The sequence below is a fragment of the Molossus molossus genome, unplaced genomic scaffold (assembly GCF_014108415.1).
Source record: "Molossus molossus isolate mMolMol1 unplaced genomic scaffold, mMolMol1.p scaffold_m16_p_22, whole genome shotgun sequence".
Taxonomy (NCBI): domain Eukaryota; kingdom Metazoa; phylum Chordata; class Mammalia; order Chiroptera; family Molossidae; genus Molossus; species Molossus molossus.
In genome coordinates this window covers 16,904,401-16,929,115 of record NW_023425358.1, presented here as the reverse complement: position 1 = coordinate 16,929,115, position 24,715 = coordinate 16,904,401, and the positions used below count along the sequence as shown (strand labels likewise).

General features: G+C 54.9%; 4 protein-coding genes across 5 annotated transcripts in view; 1 reads left to right on the top strand and 3 right to left on the bottom strand.

Annotated features, from left to right (window-relative positions):
• SMARCB1 (SWI/SNF related, matrix associated, actin dependent regulator of chromatin, subfamily b, member 1) overlaps positions 1 to 3,226 on the bottom strand; it is a 34,870-nt gene extending 31,644 nt beyond the window's left edge. Inside the window, exon 1 of one of the 2 annotated variants that reach the window (XM_036276939.1) lies at positions 2,953 to 3,226. In XM_036276939.1, coding sequence (XP_036132832.1) covers positions 2,953 to 3,045 — 93 coding nt within the window. In that variant the 5' untranslated portion in view covers positions 3,046 to 3,226. The remainder of the gene's footprint in view (positions 1 to 2,952) is intronic. The other variant, XM_036276938.1, reaches the window with a different exon arrangement.
• Positions 3,227 to 5,087: 1,861 nt separating this feature from the next.
• On the bottom strand, positions 5,088 to 14,630 carry MMP11 (matrix metallopeptidase 11). Its single transcript, XM_036277277.1, has 8 exons — positions 14,514 to 14,630; positions 9,097 to 9,326; positions 8,006 to 8,149; positions 7,793 to 7,926; positions 7,423 to 7,664; positions 7,090 to 7,306; positions 6,151 to 6,408; positions 5,088 to 5,221 (listed from the first exon to the last, which is right to left on the bottom strand). Exons 1-8 carry the CDS (start codon positions 14,628 to 14,630, stop codon positions 5,088 to 5,090), a joined length of 1,476 nt encoding a protein of 491 aa, XP_036133170.1.
• A 3,431-nt stretch (positions 14,631 to 18,061) lies between these two features.
• On the top strand, positions 18,062 to 19,998 carry CHCHD10 (coiled-coil-helix-coiled-coil-helix domain containing 10). The gene is made up of 4 exons (XM_036276954.1): positions 18,062 to 18,187; positions 18,454 to 18,673; positions 19,541 to 19,688; positions 19,790 to 19,998. Exons 1-4 carry the CDS (start codon positions 18,147 to 18,149, stop codon positions 19,807 to 19,809), a joined length of 429 nt encoding a protein of 142 aa, XP_036132847.1. The 5' UTR covers positions 18,062 to 18,146; the 3' UTR covers positions 19,810 to 19,998.
• Positions 19,999 to 20,371: 373 nt separating this feature from the next.
• CUNH22orf15 (chromosome unknown C22orf15 homolog) lies at positions 20,372 to 22,648 on the bottom strand. The gene is made up of 6 exons (XM_036277276.1): positions 22,624 to 22,648; positions 21,602 to 21,688; positions 21,374 to 21,511; positions 21,072 to 21,146; positions 20,832 to 20,988; positions 20,372 to 20,393 (listed from the first exon to the last, which is right to left on the bottom strand). Exons 1-6 carry the CDS (start codon positions 22,646 to 22,648, stop codon positions 20,372 to 20,374), a joined length of 504 nt encoding a protein of 167 aa, XP_036133169.1.
• Between the last annotated feature and the right edge of the window lie 2,067 nt (positions 22,649 to 24,715).

The following is a 24,715-nucleotide window of genomic DNA, read 5'->3' as shown; positions in this document are numbered from 1 at the left end:
AAGGAAAAATAAATTTAAAAGATTTCTATGATCAATCGACAACCAGAGCCCCTGAGCAACGAAAGTAGGTGGCCATAGCATGTCACTCATGTGCCACAAAGTAGGCACAGACCCCTGTGTGTTATTTGGCTTGAGTGTCGTTACCATCCAAGGGTAAAAGTAGTTTCTGTTAGGATTTTGAAAAAACATTGATGATAACGCCCCCCACTGCCACCTTCCAGGTCTTGCAGAGTTCCAGGACTCCTAGACCCTTCCTAAGTCCCCTTCAGATCATGGGAGACCAGGGCTTGCCTTTCTGGGTTTTCTCTGAACCAACCTCTGTCTGCTCTGGAACTGGTTTTCCAAATTTAAAATGAAAACACAGACTTGAGGATTTGCTTGAGTCCTCTCAGGTCTGTGACTCTGACTTGGTGGAACAGCTACCTGCAGATGCTGTTGTCCCAAGGCCACTCCACGAATGTGGCATGGTGGTGTTGGGTGTGATGCTATGGCTGGCCCACCTCTTTGAATATGGTGCCTGTTTCCCAAGGGGAAGAGTTCTGGGGGCCATCCACCCAATGCTGCCACAGGAGCTACAGGATAGCTGATCTTGAACCTTTCCTAGACCTCCAAAGGTCCCATGATTGTTCAGTCAAGCCCCAGTAAGCAAACTGCCTCTCCCTTCTCCCATCTGGGTCTCTATTGACTGGGTCTCAGGTCAATGTTCTCACTCAACAGGGCTGAAAGGGAAGACTATAGTTAACTTTCTAGAAACTAAAATGTGTTACGGAGATCTTGCCATCTAGTCTAAGTATCTCATTAGACACAAGGGAAAAATGACACAGAGGCAGAACAGAGCTGGGTCCAGGCCTCCTGACATTCTTCCCACCTGTCCACAATTTTCTCAATTTGCTCCACCTAATAAATGAAAGCTTGCTTTTCAAAAGTACCACCCATTCAGAGTCATGGCCAAACTGATTGCTTTTCCTAAACTTCAGATTAAGTAGTTTTCTCTGAACAACCTGCCCATTATCACATACTGAAACTCTTCAACTGTCTTCTGTATCCTGCACTTACTGGCTCCATTTTCCCAGCACAGCTATCTTTGAAGAGCAGCATTTATGTGATGTGAAGAATGTATTGCATCTTTGCTTGCCCTTTTTGTTTTATAAAAACTGGTGCAGCCCTGGCTGGTTTGGGTCAGTGGTTACAGTGTTGGCCCACGAACTGAAGAGTCACGGGTTCATTTCCAGTCAAGGGCATGTGCCTCAGTTGCAGTTCAGTCCCCAGCCCCGGTCGGGGTCATAGGGGAGGCAACCAATCGATGTGTCTCTCTCAAAATTGTTTGTTTCTCTCCCTCTCCCCCCTCCCACTCTATCTGAAGATAAATGGAAAAATATCCTCCGGTGAGGATTAAAAAAAAAAACTGATGCAAAACGGTAACACTAAAGTTCTGAACATGACAACATTGGTATCATAATTTGATATAACTAAGACAACAGGAATCATAGGGTGTCCAGTGTAACCATCATACAACTTAATTCATGTCCAACTGTGAAGAAAAACTGTAAAAACAAGAATGAAATGTTGGTGTCTGACACTGAAAACTGCTATAAGGAGAGGCAACCCTTGGCACTTTTGTGATTGCTTTAGCTTTCCAAGATCAGCACATACCTTGTTACACGAGACTCTACTGCTTGGTATGTACACATCTTAAGTGAATAGCCATGATTTTTTTTTTTAAAAAAAGGAATATACACTATCTGGGGACTGCCTTTAGACCAAAAAGGGCTAGTTTGAAATAATCTGGAAAAACTTAATATACTTAGTACAAACTACCACTGAAGGACCAATTGTAGGATTTTCCTAAAGTCAGCTGATGCAACAAACTGCTGTCACTTCTAGTGAGGATTAAAGATCTTTAGGATCACCCTGGCCATGTGGCTCAGTTGGTTGAAGCATACACCAAAATGCTGAGGGTTCGATCCGTCTCATGTATATAGGAGACAACTGCTCGATGTTTCTCTCTCTCAAATCAATAAAAACATACCTCGGCCCTGGCCGGTTTGGCTCAGCAGTTAGAGCGTCAGCCTGCGGTCCAGAAAGACCCGGGTTCGGTTCCCGCTAAGGGCACGTACCTCAGTTGCAGTTTGTCCCCGGCCCTGGTTGGGTAGTGCGGGTGGCAACCACTCGATGTGTCCCTTTCACGTCGATGTTTCTCTCTCTCTCTTCCTCTCTCTCCCTCCCACTCTATCTGAACAAAAAAACGAAAAAATGTCCTCGGGTGAGGATTTAAAAAATTTTTTAAGTTTTTAGAATTTTTTCCCCTGTAATAATTCAGTCAGTTCAAGATATCCAACGTGTCGTGAACTGCTGATAGATACAGTTCAGGGACTGGGGCCTTTCCCACCCAAAGTACATAGGATGTCCTTATCCAGCCAAAAGCAAGCATTCTCCTCCCAACCTATTCCCTCCCTGGTAAACAAAGGTCAAAACACCTCCGTGCCCACCTCAAAGGCAATAAACACAGTGGGATGAGCCCTCACTAAGCCCCCTCTTTTCAACCTGCCATTTCAGGATCCCAGTTACAGCGATGGGGGAGGGATGCATGTGAGATTTCCAACATCTCCCCCCAAGAGTCGCAGGGGCCAACCGAAACACCCAGTTTCTTTTCGTCTGCCTGGAGTTGCACCAACTCAGTGCAAAACCAGTGGGTCCCTCGGGCAGCCATTAGCCCCGGCAGCAGGCTGTGTCCCTAACCACCACGAAATTGGAAGGTTAAGTGAACCCAGAATCTCCTAGGTACGAGGGGTGGGGCCTACCCGGCCCGGCCCCGCCCCGCCAGGCCGCGCCGCGCGTGCTCGCGCACCCGCCCGACGCGATGAATGGAGACGCGCGTGCCCGGCGCGCAGACCCGCAGTGAAGCTCCCGCGGGGCGGCGGCCTAGAAGGACGAGGACGTGCTGCACGGTACCTCTGAGCCGATCATGTAGAACTCGCCGTCATCCTCCAGCTGGAACTTGACGGGCTTTTGCCCGAAGGTCTTACTCAGCGCCATCATCATCATTGCGGCGGTGGAGGCGGGCGGCAAAGGCCGGGATGCGAGGAATCGGGAAGGCTCAGGCGGGTCCGGGCCGCGTCGAGTCAATGGGAGCCGAAGTTGGGAGGTGAAGGGCGGGCCGGGCCGGGCGCTCGCGCCGCCGCCACCGGGCTCCTCAGCTGCTGCAGCAGACGACGACCAGGCCGCCCTCAGTGCGCATGCGCAGGCGTTGACGCTAACGCGCGCGCTGCCGCCTCCCAAACAAAAGACCAGAGCGCGTCCCCGCGAGTCTCTTAAAGGAACCTAGACCCGTTTCTCTTCCAGACTGCTTCCCAAATTGAGGTGCGGAGGAAAATTCTCACAGATGGAAATAGCAACCGAGGCCCTGACTCAGGCGGTGGCTTTCCCAGCCTTACATCTGTGACTGGAATTCTATCCAGTGGAGGAGAAAGGAAGTGAAACCCGAAGACAGGGAAAAGGACCAAAGTACCTGTGCCTCAGTTTCCCCACCCGGAAAACAGTGCAGCTGAGCACATAAGAGGACTCATGCGAACAGATATGCCAGTTCCGAGCCCACAGCTGTTCCTGTGGCTATGGGAATGGGCAAATTGACAACACTGAGTGGTGTTGCATGGGCAAAGGCTCCCTGGCTTGGAAGGATTCCAAGGTCCAGGTGGTATTTGGTTTGTCTGGTGCATCAGATGAGTGTTGGAGGGGACAGAGCTTTCTCCATTTCTTCCTTAACTTTGCTTGTGCCCAACAAACTGAGCCCTACGGTGAAACTAAACAGCCCTGTGGCACTTACAGCTGGGTTTGGAGACTGACGTCAATGAAAGCATCTAAGCATCCACGTATCCAGTTGACCAAAGCAGTAGGTCAAAAACGGCCCACTGCTGCCAATTCCATACAGTTCAGTCTAATAAAAATTGCAGCTGTGATAGGTGTTACTATGAGCCAGTTACACAGGGCAGGGAGTGGCAAGCAAGGAGACACTCAAGAGTTAGGAAGGGTCAGCTGTGGTAACCATGAGTTTTGTTCTGTGTCCTGACAATGGTGGGATAGGGGCTGGGGTGTGGTAAGATCAGAAAAAGTGACTATCCCTTGATGGAGAATGATCTAAGGGGCAAGGGGGAAAGCAGGGAACAAATTACAAAGCCACTCCAGTTGTCTAGTGAGACAAAATGGAGGACTGGAGCAAGAAGGGCCCTAAACATTGTACACAGCCCAAAGACCATAGGTTTGGGGGGGGGGGGGTCTGCCACCCTGGATCCTAGGACAGAGCAGGTCCCAAGCCAGGCCTCCCACCTCCCTGGCCCAGCTCTTTCCCCATCCTAGCCTCCCCATCACAGAGAAACCTCAGTCAGGCAAGTAGAAAATGATCATGACCATGTTTAATGATAGTCCTCAGTAAAAAAAAAGGCACTGTCCACACATTTACATGGCTTTGGAGGGTCTCAGTGCAGGATGAAGGGGCTGGGGAGGATCTGGCCCATGAGAGGATTGAGGTATGTTGGGGCCTCCAGGGCCCTGGGTCTCCGGCAGGAAGCACCCCCCTCCCCAGCTGACTCTGGACCTTCTGAATCTTGGGGAACAGATCCCCAGGATCACCAACTAGAAGGTAGCCAGTTCCAAGCTGACTTCTCAGGAAAGGGCAGAAGCATGGGGCCCCAAGATCCATGTGCCAACACCCTGCAGGAACCTTGCAGCAGGAAGGGAGCAAGGGCTCCAGCTCCCCAAAACCTGCTGAGGTCCTTTCCTGAGGGACAGGGATAGAGAGCGAGGACAGCCAGGTTTGACTGTGATCTGCACAGGTCGGGTAGAGCAGACCCAAGACCACCCCCCACCCTAATGCCAAAGCCTCCCTGCCTAGTCTGAGACAGTTAGTGGCAGGTGACCACGACCTGCGTGGCCCTCCCTGCAGTTGTCATGGTGGTAGGACCCCTCCCCCCTGAGGAGACACAGGCTCTGTCCCATGCCTGGTGCCCACAGCCACAAAGATGGCCATGGGTTTCTAGGTGGTGTCTGTGGCCTGGCAGGGGTCAGGGGCCCTGAGAGCATCCAAGCCATGGTTAGTGGAAAGTGTTGGCAGGTTCTTTACAGCTGAAGAAGTCGGGGCCCACAAGACGGGGAAAGCCCTCCAGGGCCTTCACCTTCACAGGGTCAAACTTCCAGTAGAGGCGGCCACGCAGGAAATAGGCGTAACCTGAGGAGAGAAGAGGGTTAGGCCTGGGCGGGTGGACACGGCCTCACACCTACTATCAGGCTGTGCCAAGGGGTGGGCACAGGGGGAGGTCTAAGTGGGCAGGCCTTAGCCACTGCTGAGTTCCTTGAAACCTACAGGCCTCCAGAACCCCCTTTCCCTTGGGGGAACCCTTCAGCCTAAGAGTCTGGTTTGGGCTACCACCCACCCTGACAGATGCTGGGAGCTTCAAAGGCCCAACTCCCACCTGTCAGGAGAGCAAGTCCTGCTACCTTCACTGTCCTCCCCCCACATCACTCTACTCTGCACCCACCAGTCAGGTACATATGAGTATCTTAAGTCATGTGGGTGACACAGGCAACCTGGAGCCCCAGAGCCCAAGGCCACTGCAGGACAGCTCTCCCAACAAGTCCTACTGTGGGAGAACACAGAAGTAAGCAATGGGCACAAGAGAGAGCACTGGACTGTACATCCCCAATCTAGTTCTTGGAGATTGCAAGTGGTTCAATTGTTAGGAGCAGGGACTGTCTGGGTGGTGGTCCTTGCTGCTCACAGTCCACCTGAGTGGCCCCAGTTAGGGAACCTCATCACCTGAACCTGTTCTTCTGGAAACTGGGTTCCTAACATGTGCAATACCTGAGAATTGAATGAGACATTTAGGGAGCTTAAGTGCCTGGAGCATTGTCAGCCCTTAGTGTGCAGTGGTTATTATTACCAGCCATGACCAAGAAACTTGGGCAAGTCCATTCATCTCTCTGTCTCTCAATCTTATCTGCAACACAGGGCTGTAGCACTGCCCTGGCACGAGGAGGGGGCTTGCTGGGGAGGGTGCTGGACAAAGGACCTGTGATGAAAAGCTGATGCCCAGCCACCACAGGGTGGGAGATACAGCTGCTGCTTTACTTCCACCAGCCATCCCATCCCCAACACACCATCAGCATCCTGGAAGGCAGCATCGATCTCAGAGGGTATTCCTCGCCAATCGGTGGCCCGGCGGGGCACGGGGTTGTCCACACGGCGGGTGCTGGGGTGGAAGCGCCAGTAGTCTCCATCTCGGAAGAAGTAGATCTTGTTCTTCTCAGGGCCCCAGACCAAGGCTGCGTGGATCGGGGACTCCAGCAGGCCCAGCTCAGAGAGGGGTGCAGGGCCTAGAATTGGCTTCTCACCATCATACATCCAATACTGAGCCCCTGCAGAGAGGGAAGGCTGCAATGGAGCTGTGCAACTGCCACACGTAGCTAATTCTGGACCTGCCCAGCTGCCACCACCACCACAGACTTTCCCAGCCTAAGTTTCATTGTTCTGCTTGGTATCATCAGTCCAGGGGAAGTTGGAGCCAGCAGGAATAAGCTGGGGTGGTGCAGGCTCTGGGAAGTACCACGTGGGAAAGTTATTCTAAGCAGCAGAGAGGCGCCTGGGCTCCCGTTCCTTCCCCTGGTATTTGACTGCTCACCGCCTCTTGGACCTTAGCTCTGTCACAGCAGGTCCTGGCCTTTATGAAGTCCCTGCTACCTGGAATGCTCCAGGCTCTCCTCTTTGCCAATTGAAAGTTAACAGCACAGGCTCTAGGGTCACTAGACCTAGATCAATTCCCTGCATTACCTTTTCCAAACTGTGCCTCAGGTGAGTCGTTTCACTGCCTCTGAGCTACAAGCCACTGTGTGATACCTTCTATTCTACTCCACCTCAGGAGCCACAGCCTCCGGGAATCTCCCAGCTGTGCCCAGAGCAATGAGCCTTGCTCTTCTTGGAACCTGAGGATTCAGGGCACCCTCTACCTGCCCATCATATGTATCTGCCTGCCCCTACCCTTGGCCATTGCCTCCTGGCTCCTAGAAATCTCCTGAGTGTGGCTCCCAGCCCCCACTCACCCTGGAAGAACCAGATGTGGCCCTGAGCATCCTCAAAGGCTGCATCCACGGGGCTGGGCAGTCCCTGCCAGTGGCGAGAGGCGAGTGCGGGGTAGCCAGGCTGCAGCTGGCCCCCACGCAGCCGCCACACAAAGCCTGCCTTGAAGAAGAAGAGCTCGCCACGGATAGTGGATACCGCGTCAAAGGAGACCTCGCAGGCATCAGGTGGGACTTCTGGCTGGGGGTGGGGTGGAAGAGCCAGGAGGAGCCCACATTGGAGCCATAGGGGCCAGTAGGGTTGGAAGAGCTGGGGCAGGGCCTCATGTCCTGTCTTCCCACCCTCCTGCACCTCACCTCCGGTAGTGCAATCTCGTTGGTGTCCACCCCAGCCTGGGGGCCCAGAGCTGGAGGCCTAGAGGTGGGGGCTGGCCGGGGCTGGCCATATAGGTGCTGGATGCCGCTGCGGTCATCTGGACTGAGGGTCGGCGGGTAGTGGAAGGTGTAGAAAGGGGACATAAGGGCCTTAGCAGCCGTCGTATGCTGTAACCCGAGCATATGGCCAAATTCGTGGGCTGCCACCTGCAGGAGGTCTGTGCCTGGAAAAGGGAAATAGCCCAGCAATCCCCCAGCCATCTGCAGCAAGATACCCAAGCTCCAGACCCCAGCTCAGGGGTCTCTATGATCTTCAGTTGCCCAGTCTGGAAAATGGGTCCCCAGCCCATACCCTGATTGTCCCCAATAGTCCAGGTCTCATCATAGTCGAAGTGGACATCCCCTTCTCGTTGAGTCTTTGGGAAGAAGGCATGGGCCAGGATGCCCCCAGGTCCATCAAATGGCAGGTCGTCCCCATGCGAGTACCTGCAGGTGAGTAGGGGCAGAGTCAGCAACTGTTGACAGCTGGGGTTGTTCTCACAGGGGTTCCAGGCCACCAGTTCACCTGGTGAAGTCGATCATAATGTCAGCGTCGCCCTCATACACTTCAGTAAAGGTTAGTGGTGTCACCTCGCTCCACACCTGTAGGGCTTCTGCCATAGTCTGCCGCACCTGCTCCCGCAACAGCTGCCACGGGAATCGAAGGATCCTGAGGGGAGAAGAAGGGGCCTGTGCCTCACTCACTGTATGGTCAGCCCCTGATGGTTGTTGGGCCAGGAATTGCCCCTGGATGGGGGGTGCATGCATGCAGGGCACAGTCCAGGTGAGCCTCAGGTGTGATGCATGGATCTCTCTGCCACATGGGCACATTTTTGTGTGGGTTTGTGTCCTTATGTGCACACAGGTGTCTGCTTTCAGTGGGAAGAACACAGGACTAGAAGCCCCAAGACCCACCTTGTAGACCTGACTGTACTGCTGACTGTGGGGAGACATTGACCCTTTGACCTGGCCCCTCTCAGTCCCCCGTTCCCACCCAGGACATTTCTGAGGCCCCCAGCAGTCTTAGCTCCAATATCGTGTTATACCACAGTGGTCTTCATGTGCCTTCTCTCCTAAACCAAGTCCCCACCTGCACGATGTGTAAGTTTCAGCTTCTGTATCACTCCCAGGGGCCTCAGGTCACCTGAGCTATTACCTGTCCCCTCACCACTGTTTCCCACCTGCATGGATCCTGAATTATGATGCAAGAGCTGAACAATGACAAGTTTAATGCCCAGCTCCTCAAGAGGACAGATTATGGCTGCCTCATTCACCATGGAGTACCAGAGCCTGGCCTTTAGTAGGTCCCTATAGAGACTGCCTGTGGGACTGACAGCTGCACCCCAGCATGTCTACAGGGCGACCAGCATAGGCTGACAGAGGCACTGTCCCTCTGCCATGGGAAGGCATATTTGTGGAGAGGTGCTCTCTGTGTGTGCATCTAAGTTAGGGTTCACAGATGTTGGTCCATGGATGGCTCAGAGGTCGGTGGACTCACAGTTCTCTTAACCATGGAGATGTAGCCCTGGCATGTGTCTCGAGAAGCAGGTATGGGGGTGGCAGGTGTATACACAGATACACAGGGGTCTAGAGTCTGTTCATGGCTGAGGGTCCTACCTGTAGGTGAGGTCAGTCTTCTCCCAGCGCCCACCCGACAGCACAAACCGCTTTTGTCGGTTCCGGGCACTCAGCCCATCAGGTGGGTCAGGTACGCCACAGCGGGGAGGTCTGGGGCCCCTGGAAGGCTGAGGAGCTTCCTGCAGAGCAGGGGGAGGTGCCAGGCTGCTTGGAGGAGCTTCATGCCAGGGCTGTGGCCCCCTCCTCATCAGGTGGCGGTGGTGGGGGTCCTGGGCAGGAGAGAAGATGGGGAGTCCTCACTGCCCACTGGGTGAGGTGTGGGCTGTCAGCATACCCATACTCAGCCTCAGCCCACTGTGTCACTGGGCAAGCCAAGGGCAAGAGAAGGCGTGCTCGCTGTCATACTGCAGGCCCTTTGGCATGAGCTGACTAATTTTCTGATGACCTGTTCCAAGACCTCCTACTGCCTGCCACTCCCTCCTGGAAGGACCCAGAGCTGACTGTCACCTACTCAGGCCATTTGAGCTGGTGAGGTCTGAGTGGGGACACAGACTGTACTCTCCACACACACTCAGAAAAGGACAGGCAGAGCCTCCTGCTTCTCCCACTGGCCCCTCCCCCAGCAAATACCTCCCACCTCCCTTTCTTCCCAAGTCCCCTCCCTGCCCCTCCCAGCTCCCAAGTCATGTAAGCTACTCCTGCCCAGGACACCCACCTCAAACAATCTTCACTGTGCAGAGGCTGCAGCTCTGCCTCGATTTGCTTACCTGACAAATGGGGATGCTGCCTCTCCATAGTGTTGATCTGAGGATGAGCCAAGACAATGCATTTAAAGCATTGGCCTGGAGCCAGGTACCCAGTAAGGACACTTGAAAGTGAGGTCTTATTTCTAAGGGCAGTTTTGCTCATACCTCACCAGGGCTGGGTGCACGGGAGGGCTAGATGTGGTCTGCCTGCCCCCTCCATGCCTGAGTGTGTGGGGGAGCAGACAGTTACCAGCCACCTAGCCCCACCACAGCCCCAGGTGATTCTGACCTGGAGCTGTCACCCTCCACAAGTCCCAAGGTGGAGGTTACAGTTCTAGTGCATGAAAAAAGCAAAAGCCCAGAGAGGTTGGGAGACCTTGCGAAGTCATCCTCCAATGACATGGCAGGGCCAATGAGGACTCTGATGACCCAGGCCAGAGGCAAAGGCCTAGCTGTGGACACTGTGCAAAGCTGGAGGAGAGGCATAGAGTGGTGCTGTTCGTTGAGATACTCAGCACCTGTCTGGTCTGAGCAGCTGAGGCTGACCCACAGCCATATCTGGGGAGAGAGCCAGGCCACCCAGGCCCCACCCTCAACCTTGGCATCTGGCAATTCTCCCAGGCCCCAGGCTTCTGATCAATGTCCCAGCCCCCTCCTTCAAGCTTCCGATTAGGGAGCCACCAATAACTCAACCCCCAAGAATACCCTACTACAAAGGGTATTATACCCTGAACAACTGGAGCTTCTGACCCCTAGGTGGCTATGGAACTACTTGGTGGGTGGGGCCCGGAACCAGCTTTCCCTTGGTTTGAGCTTGTTTATCAAATGGTTGGTTACCTGGCAGAGCCCAGCCTCACTGGGTTGTGGGTTCCAGCCAACACTGGGTTTACTGCTATTAAGTATTTATCACTATTGCAGTTCATCTGCCAACAGCTCCATGGACATGCTCTTAGGCCCTGATGGGACGTCTCACCAACTCTACCTTCATGATGCCCATGTCTCAGATGAGGAAATGGAGCCCAAAGAAGTTAAGCAATGTTCCCAGGTAATATCTGGCAGATGGCAGGCTGTCTGTGCTCACAGCCCACCCTACCTGCTGCCTCTGCTATGCTCTTTGTGCTGGAGTCACCCTCTCCTGGAGGAGGGACCCAGGCTGGCCTCACCTTGGTGAAGAATAGAAGGAATGGGAAATTATTAAGCACCTACTACTTCTCAGGCACTTTGCAGGCAGGCTCATTGAACCTCCTCCCATACGGTGGGGATGATACATATGCAAGGTCTTACACTGAAGCTATAGACCTCGGGTCTGTGTGACCAACCATGAGGGCTTGCCCCCTCCCCTCCTCACCCTGCCCCCTTGACCTCCAGGATACAGTTTCCTTTCCCAACCCTGGCAGAGATAAGAGGACCCTCTCCGGGAAGGGTATGGCCATTCCATCCCCTGGGAGTCCCAAACAGCCCAGAGCCCAGTCTGCCAGCTCTGCCTATGTCCCTGGGCAGAAATCCCTCCTCTCCTTTGCTCCCAGTGAGGTCTGGAGCAGCCAACTATGGAGGGAGGGTGGGTAATGGACACACACACTGTCCCTTTCTCTCCTGCCCCTACAAGGCACCAAATCCACCCCCAGAGACCTGGATCATGGCACTCTCAGTGCAGCAGAAAGAGCCATAGACTGAGATTCAGAAGGCCCAGTTCTATGCCATGGCACCTCTGGACAGAGTGAACCTGGGCAAGTCACAGTCTTCTCTTAGCCTTGATTTCCCCACCTATCAAATGGTGATAGTGCCATGGCAAAGAGCCAAATTCCCTCCTTCTGTAACGCCTGCTGCGGCATCTGGCAGAGCCTCTTCCCTGGCCCTGCTCCTTGCCCCTGTGAACCCTCCTGCTCCACACCTGGGAATCTGCTCTCACCAAATTCCCTAGAGCTCCCACCACCCCCATGGCATCCAACTCCCCAAAAGTCTCCAGACTTAAAATCATAAAACAGGAGTTGCAGCCAGAAGGGAGCCTGCAAATCCAGAGAAGAGTGACTTATGCAGGGCCAAAACCTCTTGCTCCCTGTCTGTGTCATGTTCATTGGTCTTGGAGAGAGAATAGGCAGAAGGCACCAAAATGAAGGCTCCAGCCAGTGAGATCTTTTGGGAGGAGCCCATCATTCAATGGCTCTTGGCCTCTGTTTCCTCATTAAGGAATGGGACACATGCTCCTTGCCCCACTGACCTCCCACACTTCCTCTTTCTGTGTCCTTCCTGGCCTGGGGCCAGGTGGCCTAGCAATAAGGCCTGGCACGAGGCAGCCTGCTGATTCCTAGGATGGGCACACTGGTCCTCCCAAAGCTGCCGGGATTCAGTGAGGTGGGTGGTGGGCAGACCACACCTGGCCTTATCTACAGCTCTGGGGGTCAGGGAGCAGGCATTTCCTAGAGCCCATAGAGGGCAATGACTTTACCCAGGGCCACACAGCAAGTGGGGCAAGAGCTGGTCCTAGACCCAGGGCTCATGCTTCCCTACCCAGAGCTCTCCTCACATCCCTTTAGTTCTTGGCCTATCTCCAAAACCCACATTGCTGAGAAGTTTCTCTTCTGGTGCCCTCCCTCCTCCTGGGCCAGTATCCTCCCTTGTGTGGTGACTGTCCAGCTCGCTCACCCTGTCCTCCTCTGGCAGGCACTAAACCACAGCCTCAAACACCCTCGAGGAATTTCTCGGCTGACTCAGTCTCTTGGCTGAGCTCCAGGTTCAAGGTCAGCCCCTGGGACAACTTCCAATCAAGAAAATGGGAGGCATCCGGTAAAGGGGAGATAAAGGAGGACCTTAGACTAGAAGACTACTGGGTAAAACCAGGCTAGCTGTGTCCCTCTCTGGGCCTCAGTTTGCTATTGGTCCAGTAGGGACAATTAATCATATCTATGCCTTCTGCTCTTGGCAGGAGGTAACCCTGTCAGGAGGCTGTGAGGAAGACATGAGAGCATCATCATGCCATTCTATTTAGCATCAAGCCCCTCTGAGGTTCAGAGAGGTCAAGCAACCTGGTCAAGTCACACAGCCAGCTGGCAGGCAAGACCACATTCTCCCCAACTCTGTGGCCTAATCTTCCCCTTCCCATCCCCTCCCCTGCTGGTCCCAGGGGCTGCAGCTGCAGGACTTTCATCAACCCTGAAAGCTGCTGAACTGGGATGGATAAATATTTACAGAGCTTTCCTGGCCCTGCTAACAGCAGCCTGGGGATAAACACATCAGAGGCGACCCCAAATGCTCTCTGCATAGCTGCAGAGTGACAGACAATAGCCCAGCTCAGACCCAGCCCCAACTGACCCTGCATAAGCATCAAAGTGTCAGCTACAGGTGACAGAATGTCTCCAGTGTGCCCAGCTGTACCACACCTCAAATTACCTCCTTTAATCCTCATTGCCCAGCAGTGGGCACTGTTATCTCCCACCCACCCTTGATAACACAGAGAGTGAGGTTCTGAGGCACAAGAAGGCTCACATGGTTCAAACCCAGATCTCTCCAGTTCGCAAACCTGTGGGTTCAACTGCTACCCACAGTGATATCCAACTGCCCCAAAATCTAGGGGACTGGGAGAGGCTGGGGAAGAGGCAAGACTTCCAGACTGAGGTACCTCACACTCACCATACCCCACCTGTCCTATCCTCCTGTTCCCACAGCCAGTGAGGGTAAGGCTGGCCAGGGCAGAGCAGTGGGTGGGGGGTGGACAGAGGGGCCCAGCCTGGTCAGGCCTCCCTCCTCACCAGACCAGTCCCACACCCCTGCTTATCACACCTCCTAATGGTTCCATACCTGCCTGAGCTGTCTGGATGCCTCAGTAGCCAGCAGGGGTGGGATGGACTCCCAGGGGCCCAGGGGCCTGCAGTTGCCCAGGCTCTGACTCCAGGCCCTGCCTGGCCACCCTGTTACTGGTCCCTCGAAGCCGCAGCTCAAGGGGAGCATGCAGCTTTCTGGGCACATGCAGACTGTCACACACATCCCATGACCGGTCCTCCCCTTCTCACTCTGCTGCTCTCACATGGACTCTCTTCTACTCTTCAGATCACACATTCTTCTCCCTTCCCTTGCTTTCCTACCCCCTTGCTCTCTGAAGTTCTCAATTCTCCACCCTTGGCCCCCCTTCCTTCTCACGTCTTCAGTCATACACACACATTGTAGCTCTCTCACTCATGCTGTCCTGGCTCCAGGCCTCCCAAACTTGCCACTTGCAGGTGCCTAGGTGTTGGCGCCTCCTCCAGGCTCAGACACCATTTCCCCCAGCACAGCTGCTGCCCTCCCCAGCTTTTCCTTAATCCTCCAGCCTACTGCACACCTGGAGGTGCGCTCATTAAGGCCACACACCTGGAAGCTGACACCAGCCTGAGACCTGCTCTGCTTTGTCCCTGATAGAGGGCCCTGTAACCACTCCCTCTGCTACCTCCCTCAGCACACCCTGTAACATCTGCGGCTGGGGCACCGAGGAGCGGGTTCTCACGCTGAGAGGGGGCGTGTGTTTAGCGCCGAGTGCCGGCGCTAGCCTGGACGATCCCTGTGCAGGCTCCACTTGTACACCGCCAGGGACTGAAAGCTCACTATCTATCACGCCCACGGACCCAGAGGACGTTTTGGGTAACAGACGGCTCCAGGGTACCTCGGGCGTCCCCATGGGTCCAGCTCAACCTCTGGGCCCAGCCCGCGAGGAGCGACCGGCCGGTTTCTGGCACTCACCGGCGGCCGCAGGGCCCGGGCCAGCAGCGGCGGCAGCGAGAGCATCAGCAGCAGCAGCAGCAAAGGAAGCAGGAGGGCGCGCGGTGCCGCACCGGGGAGCCGAGTGGCCCGAGCCATCCGCCCCAGGGCTGCTGGGCCTGCTGGGCCGCGCCGGGCCACCGCCCCTTATAGCCTCTGCTCCGCCCCCGCCCCGCCCCCGCCCCGCCCCCCACGCCTTTTGTTCTAAACTCTCCCGGCCTTGAGGCGGCCGCCAGGATGGGGGAGGTGGACAGGGAGGGGCTGGCTGGGTAGGGACCTGGGGCCCAGAGACCCCGTCCTAAGCAGAGGCGGGCCGAGCCTGTGGTGTGAGGCCTGGTGCTGGGTGATCCTAGCCGGCTGGTGCTGTTTCGGGCCTCAGTTTCCCCAAAGTGCGGTGGGGAGCCTGAGAGAAGTTGGGTTTCACTCCTCCTAGCCCCTATTCCCATCTTTGGAAGGCGCATCCCCTGGTGGCCTGGCCTCTGACCTGTTAACCTGTGACAGGTGATTGTACCCACCGGCAAGTTTTCTCACTCCTCAGAGCCTTGCTGATCCATCTGGAAGATTGCACTCTATCCCCTATGAGAAAACAAATTTTAAAATGTGTCCCAGGGGAAACTGAGGCATGTGGAGCAGCCTGGCCAGTGCCCCAGCTTGGAACAGGGCCATAGACAATTTATAAATGGGAAAACTAAGGTCCCAAGAGAGAAGGGCCAGAACAGGGTTTTCCATACCAGCAGGCAATGGAGCGTGATCCGGAGTTTCTCTAGCTGGTCAGCTGGAGCAAGGGTGCTGTCAGAGGAGAGTGGGGCCCTGGGGGCTCAGGCTGTCCCTTCATCAGGGACCAACAGGCTCCTCAGGACCTCCTGAGACCTGAGGAGGGGGTGGTGTGAACATGCTGGAAGGTGTCCTCCAGTCTCTTACACTCCCTGTGATGACCAGAGGCCTTCTCACCAGGCAATCTGCTCCACCATTGATAACACTGCTGAGCCAAAAAGCAGGCAGTGGCTTTTGTCCTGGTGGGCAGGGTCCTGAGTGTTACAAGGTGAGGCTGTGGGCACCCAACCTAGGCCTCTTATCAGACAGGGTTTGCAGACTACTGTGGACTACTCCTAGAAAAGGGAGGGAGGCTGGGAGGGAACAGAGAACAATCAGGCTGATTCAACCCTCCATCCTGGTCCCAGCCCAGGAGCTTTCACAGCTCTCCAGGAAGGCTCCACGGAGATGCCTAGAGGGCAAGGAGATGACTAACAGCAGTGATTTTTACTGCCTAAACTGTTAGCAACTTTTTCTGTAAAGTGACTCACTTTTAAAAATTGAAATGCCTACTTCAGCCTCATTCTTAGCAATATTGGTCAAGAAATCATGGATTTGATGAGCTAGTTATACATTTTTTTCTGCTTTACATGAAAATACATAATTATTTCAATAAAACATTCATTAAGTGGTCTTATTTGCCTCCAGGGCTGCATGGCTGTGCTTTGGGGAACCTGCAGTCCACCAGTCATGAGAGCTGAAGTAACAGCCACCTGTAATGCAGGCCCAGGGTAGAGGGCCATGATTACAAGCTAACCATGCACTCAGCAAGGTGGGCTGGTCACTGGGGGCTTCTTGCCAGAGGAGGACCCTGATAAGCCTAGAAGGATGAGCCCATTTGGCAAATGCAAACAGGTGGGCAGGGACTGAATGAGCAAAGAAGTAGAGGCTGGACCAGGACTGGTATGTCTATGAGGAGGAAATGGTTTACCCTTCACATGCTTACCTCACCTTGAAGTGAGTGATCACCCCCACTTGAGAGAGTAGAAAACTGAGGCCCAGGCCCAGACAAGGGTTAGGGGAAGGCCCTGCTTCACAGACTGGCTGGGAGGAAAGAACATAGTAGTGCACATGACTTGCAGGTATATGTAGCCTATAAATGTTTTGCACACACATAACTGACTATGCCAGGCATGGTCCCTTGCCCCTTTCCCCTTCCCCCTTCCCTGCTTTTCCTTTCTCTCTCCCACCTTCTCACAGAGGGGTCTCCCCTCTCCACTTTAATCAACACCTTCCTTCATGTTTTTGCACTGGGTGATTTCATCTTCCTCACAATCTTTGTGCCACCGGGTTTCAGTTTCCCCTCCCATGGCACAAGGGAGAGTGATGGTGGGTGCAGTAAAGAAGTCAGCCAAGCCCTGGCCGGTTTGGCTCAGCGGTTGGAGCGTCGGCCTGCGGTCCGGAGAGACCCGGGTTCGGTTCCCGCTAAGGGCACGTACTTCGGTTGCACTTTGTCCCCGGCCCTGGTTGGTCGTGCGGGTGGCAGCCACTCAATGTGTTCCTTCACATCGATGTTTCTCTCTCTCTCTCTCCCTTCCTCTCTTTCTCCCTGTACAAAAAATGGAAAAATATCCTCGGGTGAGGATAAAAAAAAAAAAAAAAAAAAAAGTCAGCCAACCCCAGGGTAATAATATGACCACTGCGAAGTCACTCAGAAAAGACCATAAAACCTGGAGTTCCTGAAGGGCTGGGAAGCGTCCTAAATCCCCATTGCCGCCCTCCCCTCAGCCTAGAACCAAGGTGGTAAAATCAGGAAGCTAAAGGATTCAAACATGTACAAACGCCTCTAGACACTCAGGTCACAGCCTTTGGGATGGGCACGCTGTTTGAATATGGCGTAAACGTTGTCAGTGTGTGGCGCTGTTTTCATGGGGCAGGGGTGTCAGGCCGGATGGAGGGCCACGCTGGGGGCCTCATTGCACCCGGGGCGTTGCTTCCGAAGCTGCCGGTGCCTGCAGCGCCTTTTGGCCAGGAAGGAGTCGAAGGCAGGCTCCAGACGCCCCCTGGCGGGGATTCTGGAGACAGGTCCCGCCAGGCCTTCCCCAGGGCACCTCTTCGCAGCTCTAGTCCCCCACCCCAACCCACCCCGGAGACCCTGAGACCACACAGTAGTTCGCAACCCTGTCTGATAGGAGGGGGAAGAGTGAAGCTCGGGCTGGCCCCTCGTGCCACCTCCTAGGGGGCCTCAACCGGTCGCCTCTCATTCTCCTCGGCCCTGGAGCATTGAACAGCACCCAACTCCACTCCCGCGCTCCGTAGTCGCCCTGCGTAAATCCTCCTCGCTCTGCGACATTGGCTCATATCCCCAGAGCCCACGTAGCTCGAGCCAAGCGCAAGAAGGGCTCGGGGCCACGTTTTTAATTTTTTTTCTTTATTGATTTTTAGAGAAGAAGGGAGAGGGAGAGAGATAGAAACATCCATGAGAGAGAACTTCGATTGGCCGCCTCCTGCTGGCCCCCCACTGGGGATTGGGCCCACCACCTGGGCAGGTGCCCCGACCGGGAATCGAACCAGGGACCTCTTGGTGCATGGGTTGTCATGTGTCTCAGCCACTGAGCCACACCAGACGGGCAGGGGCCACGTTTTCAGCTGAAACGGCCAGCGAGACAAGGGGAGACTGAAATAGGTAAGTACGAGGGACACGCGGGAGTGAGGTGCGGCGGCACCCGCGGCCCCTCCTGCTGGGGGCGTGTCCCCGAGGCTCCGCCCCTTGCTTCCGCAGCGACTAGCTGTGCCGCGTTGGTCCCGGGGACAGAATCGCCGCCACTGTTGCAGTGTCAACAGAGACCCACCACCGCGACCATGCCCCGAGGGAGCCGCAGCATGGCCGCCCGGCCAGCCAGGTGTGAGCGGGACAGGGGCCTCGTGGGGAGAGGGCTTGGGAAGCGCGGGTACTCCTCCAAGGGCGTGACAGCGTGACCTTGGCGACAACTGCGCCATCTTAGCGGTTGCTGGGGCGGTAGGTGAATGCCACAACCACGTGTCTAAGACGGTGGTCGTCCACCCTACGGGAGGAGTAAAGGGGCATGCATGTCCAGGGGCTGCGGGCCCCTCGGACCTCTGGCCTGGGGTCCGGCCAGGATTAACCCTGCGATCCCCTACCCTGCAGCCGCCCTGCCGCACCTTCTGCCCACCCGCCCGCGCACCCGCCCCCCTCGGCCGCCGCGCCAGCCCCTGCACCGTCGGGCCAGCCGGGCTTGATGGCTCAGATGGCGTCCACGGCCGCTGGGGTAGCTGTGGGTTCGGCTGTGGGACACGTCGTGGGCAGCGCCCTGACTGGAGCCTTCAGTGGGGGGAGCTCAGAGCCAGCCCAGCCTGCCGCTCAGCAGGTAAGCAGTGGGCTCCGGAGAAACTGAGGCCGACTTCTTTGAAGACCATGGAACAGGGAGTCCAGCCAGAACGTCCACCGAGTTGTGTACGGGCATTTCCTAAGCTGCCTCAGGCCCAGGACTTTGCCCAACCAGGGTCCTATTTCTCACTGGCTGTTGCCCTACTATCACTCACATGCAGGCTCTCCCAGGCCCTCCCCTTGGGCCAAGGTCCCTAGACTCTCAGGGACAGATGCCAACCAGCTCTTTAGAGATGGGGAAACCCAGGCTCTTAGGGCTCAGAGATTGGCCTAAGGTCACCTTACCCTAGTAGAGGGGAGGGATGGAAGTTCCTGAGTCTCCTGTCTCCCCGCTCCCATGTCATGCACCGTGGTCCCTAGGTCCAAGGGCAAAGGGACGTGGGTCTGGGGCCTGCTCTCTGCTGACCTGTCACCCACTGGGCATCCTCCCAGTCCTGAGCCAAATGCAGACTCAGTGGCAGGTCAGGGGTCATGAGGATCAGTGTGGCTGAGCCAAGAAGTTGCTAGAACTTATGGGGGTGGGGCTTATACTCCAAGAGTACTAGCAGAGCACTCACTGGGCCAGAGCACTCACTGGGCTTTTCTAGATTCTTCTCCGTGCCCATTATGAGGCAGCAGGAAGATGCTGTCTAGCATCAGCTGAGTGGCTTTGAGAGGACTGTGGGGCTGGCTCACTCTGTTTAACAGATGGAGCAGCTGAGTCTGCTGGTCCTGGGTCATTCAGCCTGCCTGGACCCTTTGGACACCCAGATTGGGGTTGTGGGGATGGGTAGGTGACACCCAGATTTGGAACCCACTTCTCAGTACCAACCTTTAACTGACCTTGTTCCCTCCTGCGCCATCCCAGGCCCCTGCCCGCGCTGCCTCTCAACCCCTGCAGTTGGGACCCTGCGCCTATGAGATCAAGCAGTTCCTGGACTGCTCCACCACTCAGAGTGACCTGTCCCTGTGCGAGGGCTTCAGCGAGGCCTTGAAGCAGTGCAAGTACAACCATGGTGAGCAAGTGGCCCCTATCCCAGGCAGGGGCTGGGAGGGACAACCCCTCTGCCTATACCTTTGGGTTGACCACCAGCCTGTGCCACCTCTCCCTCCACAGGTCTGAGCTCCCTGCCATGAAGAGACTGGGGCACACTGGTGCAGATTGGAGCAGATTCGGGGTCAGCTCTGCACTAAACTCCACCCCTTCACTGACAGCCAGACTACAATGCCAGAATGTACCCATGTAGGTGGGATTTTGTGGGTTTCTTACCCCAAAAATAACCAGAGACATGAATGTGCAATTAAAAGAGTTTATTTTAGACCAGAGCCTGCTGTGTGCTCTCTCACTGGCCTGTCTGCTGGGAGCACCTCGGTTGAAGAGGTGATATCGATGATTCACCTTAAGCTGGCTTCCTGTGTGGGAAGGAAGGAGCCCTTTTGTAATCCCAAAGCCTTGGGCAGTCAAAGCTGGTGCTGAGGCATTAGCAGGTGACTTCAAGGGCATCTGATTCTGGGAGCTGGAATTCTCAGTTGTCTCTCCTCTCAGGGATGCCTGCCCCTTCCACCTTTCCTGTCTGTCTCTAGATCCCCTTCCTGCACCCACATCTTAGGGGTCCCTAGTAGCATCACAGCCTGTCTGTGACCTTGCCCCTCTTGCTGATACAACACAATAATTCCAGATTTTATAAGAGGAATGCTGCTAGGCCACTATCTGTTTGGGCCTGATTGCACAAGGCAGAGATCTCAGCCAACCCCCTTGGAACTGAGTCCAGCGTGGTCACCAGGCTGTGATGTGCTCAGTCATGGGGCCTGCTGGAATGGAGGAGCAGGTCTGTAAACCTAGTGCAAGCCCCACCATCACACGTGCTGTGCTGTTGCCTTCATAGAATTCAGAGCATCTACTGAATGCCAGGTCCTATGCCACATGTCCTGGGCACTGAGGATGTTCTTGCCCTTGGGCACTTACACTCCAGTGGGGTGGTGGGCACCTGTCTCTGGGTATAGTGTGTTCCATCTTTCGGGTATATGTGTGTGTGAGAGATGGGGGTTGACGTTGGGGGGAGCCTGCTCACCTCTCAGTACACAAGTGTCTGTCTCCTGGGAAAGGGTCCCACCTCTGAGTGTGAATGTCCCCCCAGGTGTCCATGTCTCCTCCTTACCTGGCTCCTGGCCCCAGATAATGGGTCCTGGACAGCCGGGAACCCAACCTTTGGGGCTTTGAAGGAGGACCTTGCTCCTGGTGGCCATACCGAGTGCCAGTACATCTCTTCCAGCTGTTGCCCATTGGCGGTAGGCCCGATAGCCGGCGTAGCTCCTCTGGAAGGCCCAGGAAACCCTGACTGTTGGGTCTGGTGAAAAGATGCTCCCTCCCCACCCCAGGGCTCTACCATGATACTCACTTGCCAGCTCTGGACACCGGTCATCCAGGTTTTCCAGTAGGGACTCATAGCGAGTGGGGGCCCCACCCTCCCCATCTGTGGAGGGAGGAAGAATGACTCCTGACTGGCCCCTGCTTCTCACTCTAGACCTGTTTGCTGGCTCAACCTGGAGCCAGGACAGGCCATTGGATAAAAGGGTCAGGGCTAGTTTCTGGCCAAAGTGGGGAGCTGGGTAGGGCCTTAGGTGGTCTCTGGACTATTGTCCCCCCTCTTACACCAACATAACTATGGGGAGAGGGGAGCAAGTCTTGGGCCCCACTTACTGATGATCTGCACGAGGATATAGGTCCCACGCTCTTGTAGCAGGGAGCTACCTGTGGAAGGGGTCTGGGGAGCCACCTCCTCTAGGTCTTTGTCCAGGCTCACCAGGTGCCCATCCTCAGCCAGGAGAGCGATGGTTGCTAGGAGGGCAGGGAGGGAGGCAGGGCAGGGCTGGTACCCATGCCTGTAGCCCTCTGCCCCCACCCCATCACCCATCCTTGCCACCTCACCATCTGGAGGCACCCGACCCCTCTGCCTTAGGTGAGCAGCGAGAGTCACCAGGCTGCACCACAGGTTCACCAGCTCCCAGCAGCCAGCTGTGGAGGAGGGGCAGAGATGAATGAATGGGACCCTCTATTTCCCCCCAATTTGGGACCCTCTGCCTCTCCCATCTCTTTTTTAAGTTATTTTATTGAGGTAAAATTTGCATAACGTAAGCCCTGACTGGTTTGGCTCAGTGGTTAGTGCATTGGTGCTGGTCCAGCTGGGCAAGGGCATGCAGTTTAAAAACATCCTGCAGCCCTGGCCAGTTTGGCTCAGCGGTTAGAGCGTCGGCCTGCAGTCCGGAGAGACCCGGGTTCGGTTCCCGCTAAGGGCACGTACTTCGGTTGCAGTTTGTCCCCGGCCCTGGTTGGTCGTGCGGGTGGCAGCCACTCGATGTGTCCCTTCACATCGATGTTTCTCTCTCTCACTCTCCCTCCCACTCTATCTGTACAAAAAATGGAAAAATATCCTTGGGTGAGGATAAAAAAAAAAAAAAAGAAAGTGCTAAAGAAAACATCCTGCAGCCCAGTTGGTGTGGCTCAGTTGGTTGACCATCATCCTATGCACCAGGAGGTCACTAGTTCGATTCCTGGTCAGGCCACATGCACAGGTTGCAAGCTCGATACCCAGTAGGGGGCGTGCAGGAGGCAGCTGATCTGTTTCTCTCTCATTGTTTCTATCTCTCTCCCTTCCTCTCCCTGAAATCAACAAATATATATGTGTTTTTAAATAAATAAAAATAAAAACACCCTCCATGGTAACACGGCAGATATTCTAGGAGAGGGGCTGTGTGAATTTCTTGGTACCCAGCCAGGGTTTTCCCCTCCAGGGACGCACTCCAGGCACTAGTTCTGCTTCCTTACAGAGCTACTCCCCTAAACCGAGCATCCCCGTCCCCACGCTGCCTCCCTTCCTCCCCAGGGCAGAGGGAAGCAAGCTGAGTGTACCATTCCCTGACCCATCTGCTGGGACAGGGGACCCTACTTACCTCCAAACATCACTGTAATAAACATGGCGGCAGGGTAGAGGAGAAAGATGTGGAGGCTTTGGTACCCCGACTTCCAAGTAAGGGAGGAAATGGGGCTGAGTTCTATTCAGGGTCCGGGCCCTGCTGGGAGATGTATGTGTGTGAGGGTGATGGGCAGGTGGACCCTGGCCAAGGTCCGTCCCTACTTGGCCATTTTTGGGACTGGGTCCTTGCAGTAGTCCAGGACCCTTGGCCTCCTCTTCCTCCTGCTGGCTGGTCAGAGTAGCGGGAGGAGACGGAGGCCCTCCCAGCTTCCAAGCTGATCTCCATGGCAGTGGTAGCTGCCAAAACATCCAGGCAGGAAATGCCTTCTCCCCTGTATCCAGGTAACAGGACCAGCAGAGCTAGGGCAGGGCCTGTAGCCTCGGTTTCCAGGGATGTCTAGAGACCACATTCTCCTACCAGTAGAAACTTAGCTCCTAGTCTGAAAGTGGGGGATGTTCCTGCGGGTGGGGCAGTGGCCCTGGGAAAACCCCCAGTGTGAGCTAGTAGCCGGCCAGGGGCCTTGGCCAAAGCATGGGGTCCTCACCAACCTTGCAGGCTCCCCACCAACTCAAGGCCCCATTCCCTGATTTCACATTCTTTCCTCTGCCTCTGCCTTCCTGTTCATTCCCAGTCTCCCCTCTTTTTTTCTGTTATTATTTATTTATTTAATCCTCACCAGAGGACATTTTTTCATTTTTTGTTTAGATAGAGTGGGAGGGAGGGAGAGGAAGAGAGAGAAACATCGATGTGAAAGGGACACATCAAGTGACCACCACTCGCACAACCCAACCAGGGCCGGGGACAAACTGCAACTGAGGTACGTGCCCTTAGCAGGAATCGAACCCGGGTCTCTCTGGACCACAGGCCGATGCTCTAACTGCAGAGCCAAACCAGCCAGGGCAACTCTTCTTATTTTTTTTTAAGTTAAGTTTATTGAGGTAAAATTTGCATACAGTAAAATTCACCCTTTTTAGTGTTTTGAGTTTTGGCAAATCTCATATAACCACCACCACAGTTGGGATACAGAACATTTCCATCACTTTCCAAAATTTCTTTTATTTATTTATTTTTTTTATCCTCACCCGAGGACATTTTTCCATCTTTTGTTCAGATAGAGTGGGAAGGAGAGAGAGAGAGAGAAATATCGATGTGAAAGGGATACATTGAGTGGCTGCCACCCACATGACCCAACCAGGACCGGGGACAAACTGCAACCAAGTTACGTGCCCCTAGACTAAACCTGAGTCTCTCTGAACTGCAAGCCAACCTCTGAGCCAAACCGGCCAGGGCCCAAAATTTCTTTATGCCCCTTTGTTGTCAACTCCGGGCCCAGGCAACCACTGCGTTTTCCAGAATGTCCTATAAGGGAATCATACATTATGGAACCTTTTGAGTCTGGCTTCTTTCTCTCAACATTACACATTTTAGATTCACTGAAGTTGTCCTATATATCAATAGTTTGTTCTGGGAGAGGGGGACTGGATGAAAGAAGGTATAGGGACTAGCCAAAGAAAGTATATGCATAACCCATAGACACAGACAATGGTGTGGTGATGGCCAGAAGGAATGGGGGACAGGAACTGGGTGGAGGTAGGCAAAGGAGGGGGAGATGGAGACATCTGTAATAGTGTCAACAATAAAAATAAAGTTGAAGCCCTGGCCGTTTGCTTAGCGGTTAGAGCGTCGGTCCACAGAGCAGAGAGTCCCGGGTTCGGTTTCCGCTAGAGGCACATACCTCGGTTGCAGTTTATCTGGTAAAGCCAACAGATCAGTAGACAATTGCCACTGAGAAGACAGCTTGTTACTCACAGTTCCCAAGAGGTGGGGGTACACCACGTCTCCAGGGTGGGTGTCACATGGGGAAGCACCAGTGTTATCAGGAGGCACAGGGAGAGGGGGGAACTGTGGGCTGGAGTCTTTATTGTAGGAACAGGCAAGGGAGGGGAAGCAGGCTCAGGAGTAATTGCAGTGGGCTCTGGGGCATAGGGGATAGTCCTGATTGTCTGGTATCTATCTGGATAGTTAGGGTAGGAGGATAGTGGCCCAGTATGAGCCCAATAAAGGAGGT

What these genes read in the sequence shown, in the direction of transcription:
- MMP11 (XM_036277277.1), bottom strand. Translation starts at nt 14,630, where the DNA reads ATGGCTCGGGCCACTCGGCTCCCCGGTGCGGCACCGCGCGCCCTCCTG. An exon ending in AAGACTGACCTCACCTACAG is followed by an intron (nt 8,150 to 9,096) that starts GTAGGACCCTCA and finishes TTCTCCCCTCAG; the next exon opens with GATCCTTCGATTCCCGTGGC. An exon ending in ACGAGATTGCACTACCGGAG is followed by an intron (nt 7,307 to 7,422) that starts GTGAGGTGCAGG and finishes CCCCACCCCCAG; the next exon opens with CCAGAAGTCCCACCTGATGC.
- CHCHD10 (XM_036276954.1), top strand. Translation starts at nt 18,147, where the DNA reads ATGCCCCGAGGGAGCCGCAGCATGGCCGCCCGGCCAGCCAG. An exon ending in CCCAGCCTGCCGCTCAGCAG is followed by an intron (nt 18,674 to 19,540) that starts GTAAGCAGTGGG and finishes GCGCCATCCCAG; the next exon opens with GCCCCTGCCCGCGCTGCCTC. An exon ending in GCAGTGCAAGTACAACCATG is followed by an intron (nt 19,689 to 19,789) that starts GTGAGCAAGTGG and finishes CTCCCTCCACAG; the next exon opens with GTCTGAGCTCCCTGCCATGA.
- CUNH22orf15 (XM_036277276.1), bottom strand. Translation starts at nt 22,648, where the DNA reads ATGTTTATTACAGTGATGTTTGGAG. An exon ending in GGGTCGGGTGCCTCCAGATG is followed by an intron (nt 21,512 to 21,601) that starts GTGAGGTGGCAA and finishes CTGCCCTCCTAG; the next exon opens with CAACCATCGCTCTCCTGGCT. An exon ending in TATCCTCGTGCAGATCATCA is followed by an intron (nt 21,147 to 21,373) that starts GTAAGTGGGGCC and finishes CTCCCTCCACAG; the next exon opens with ATGGGGAGGGTGGGGCCCCC.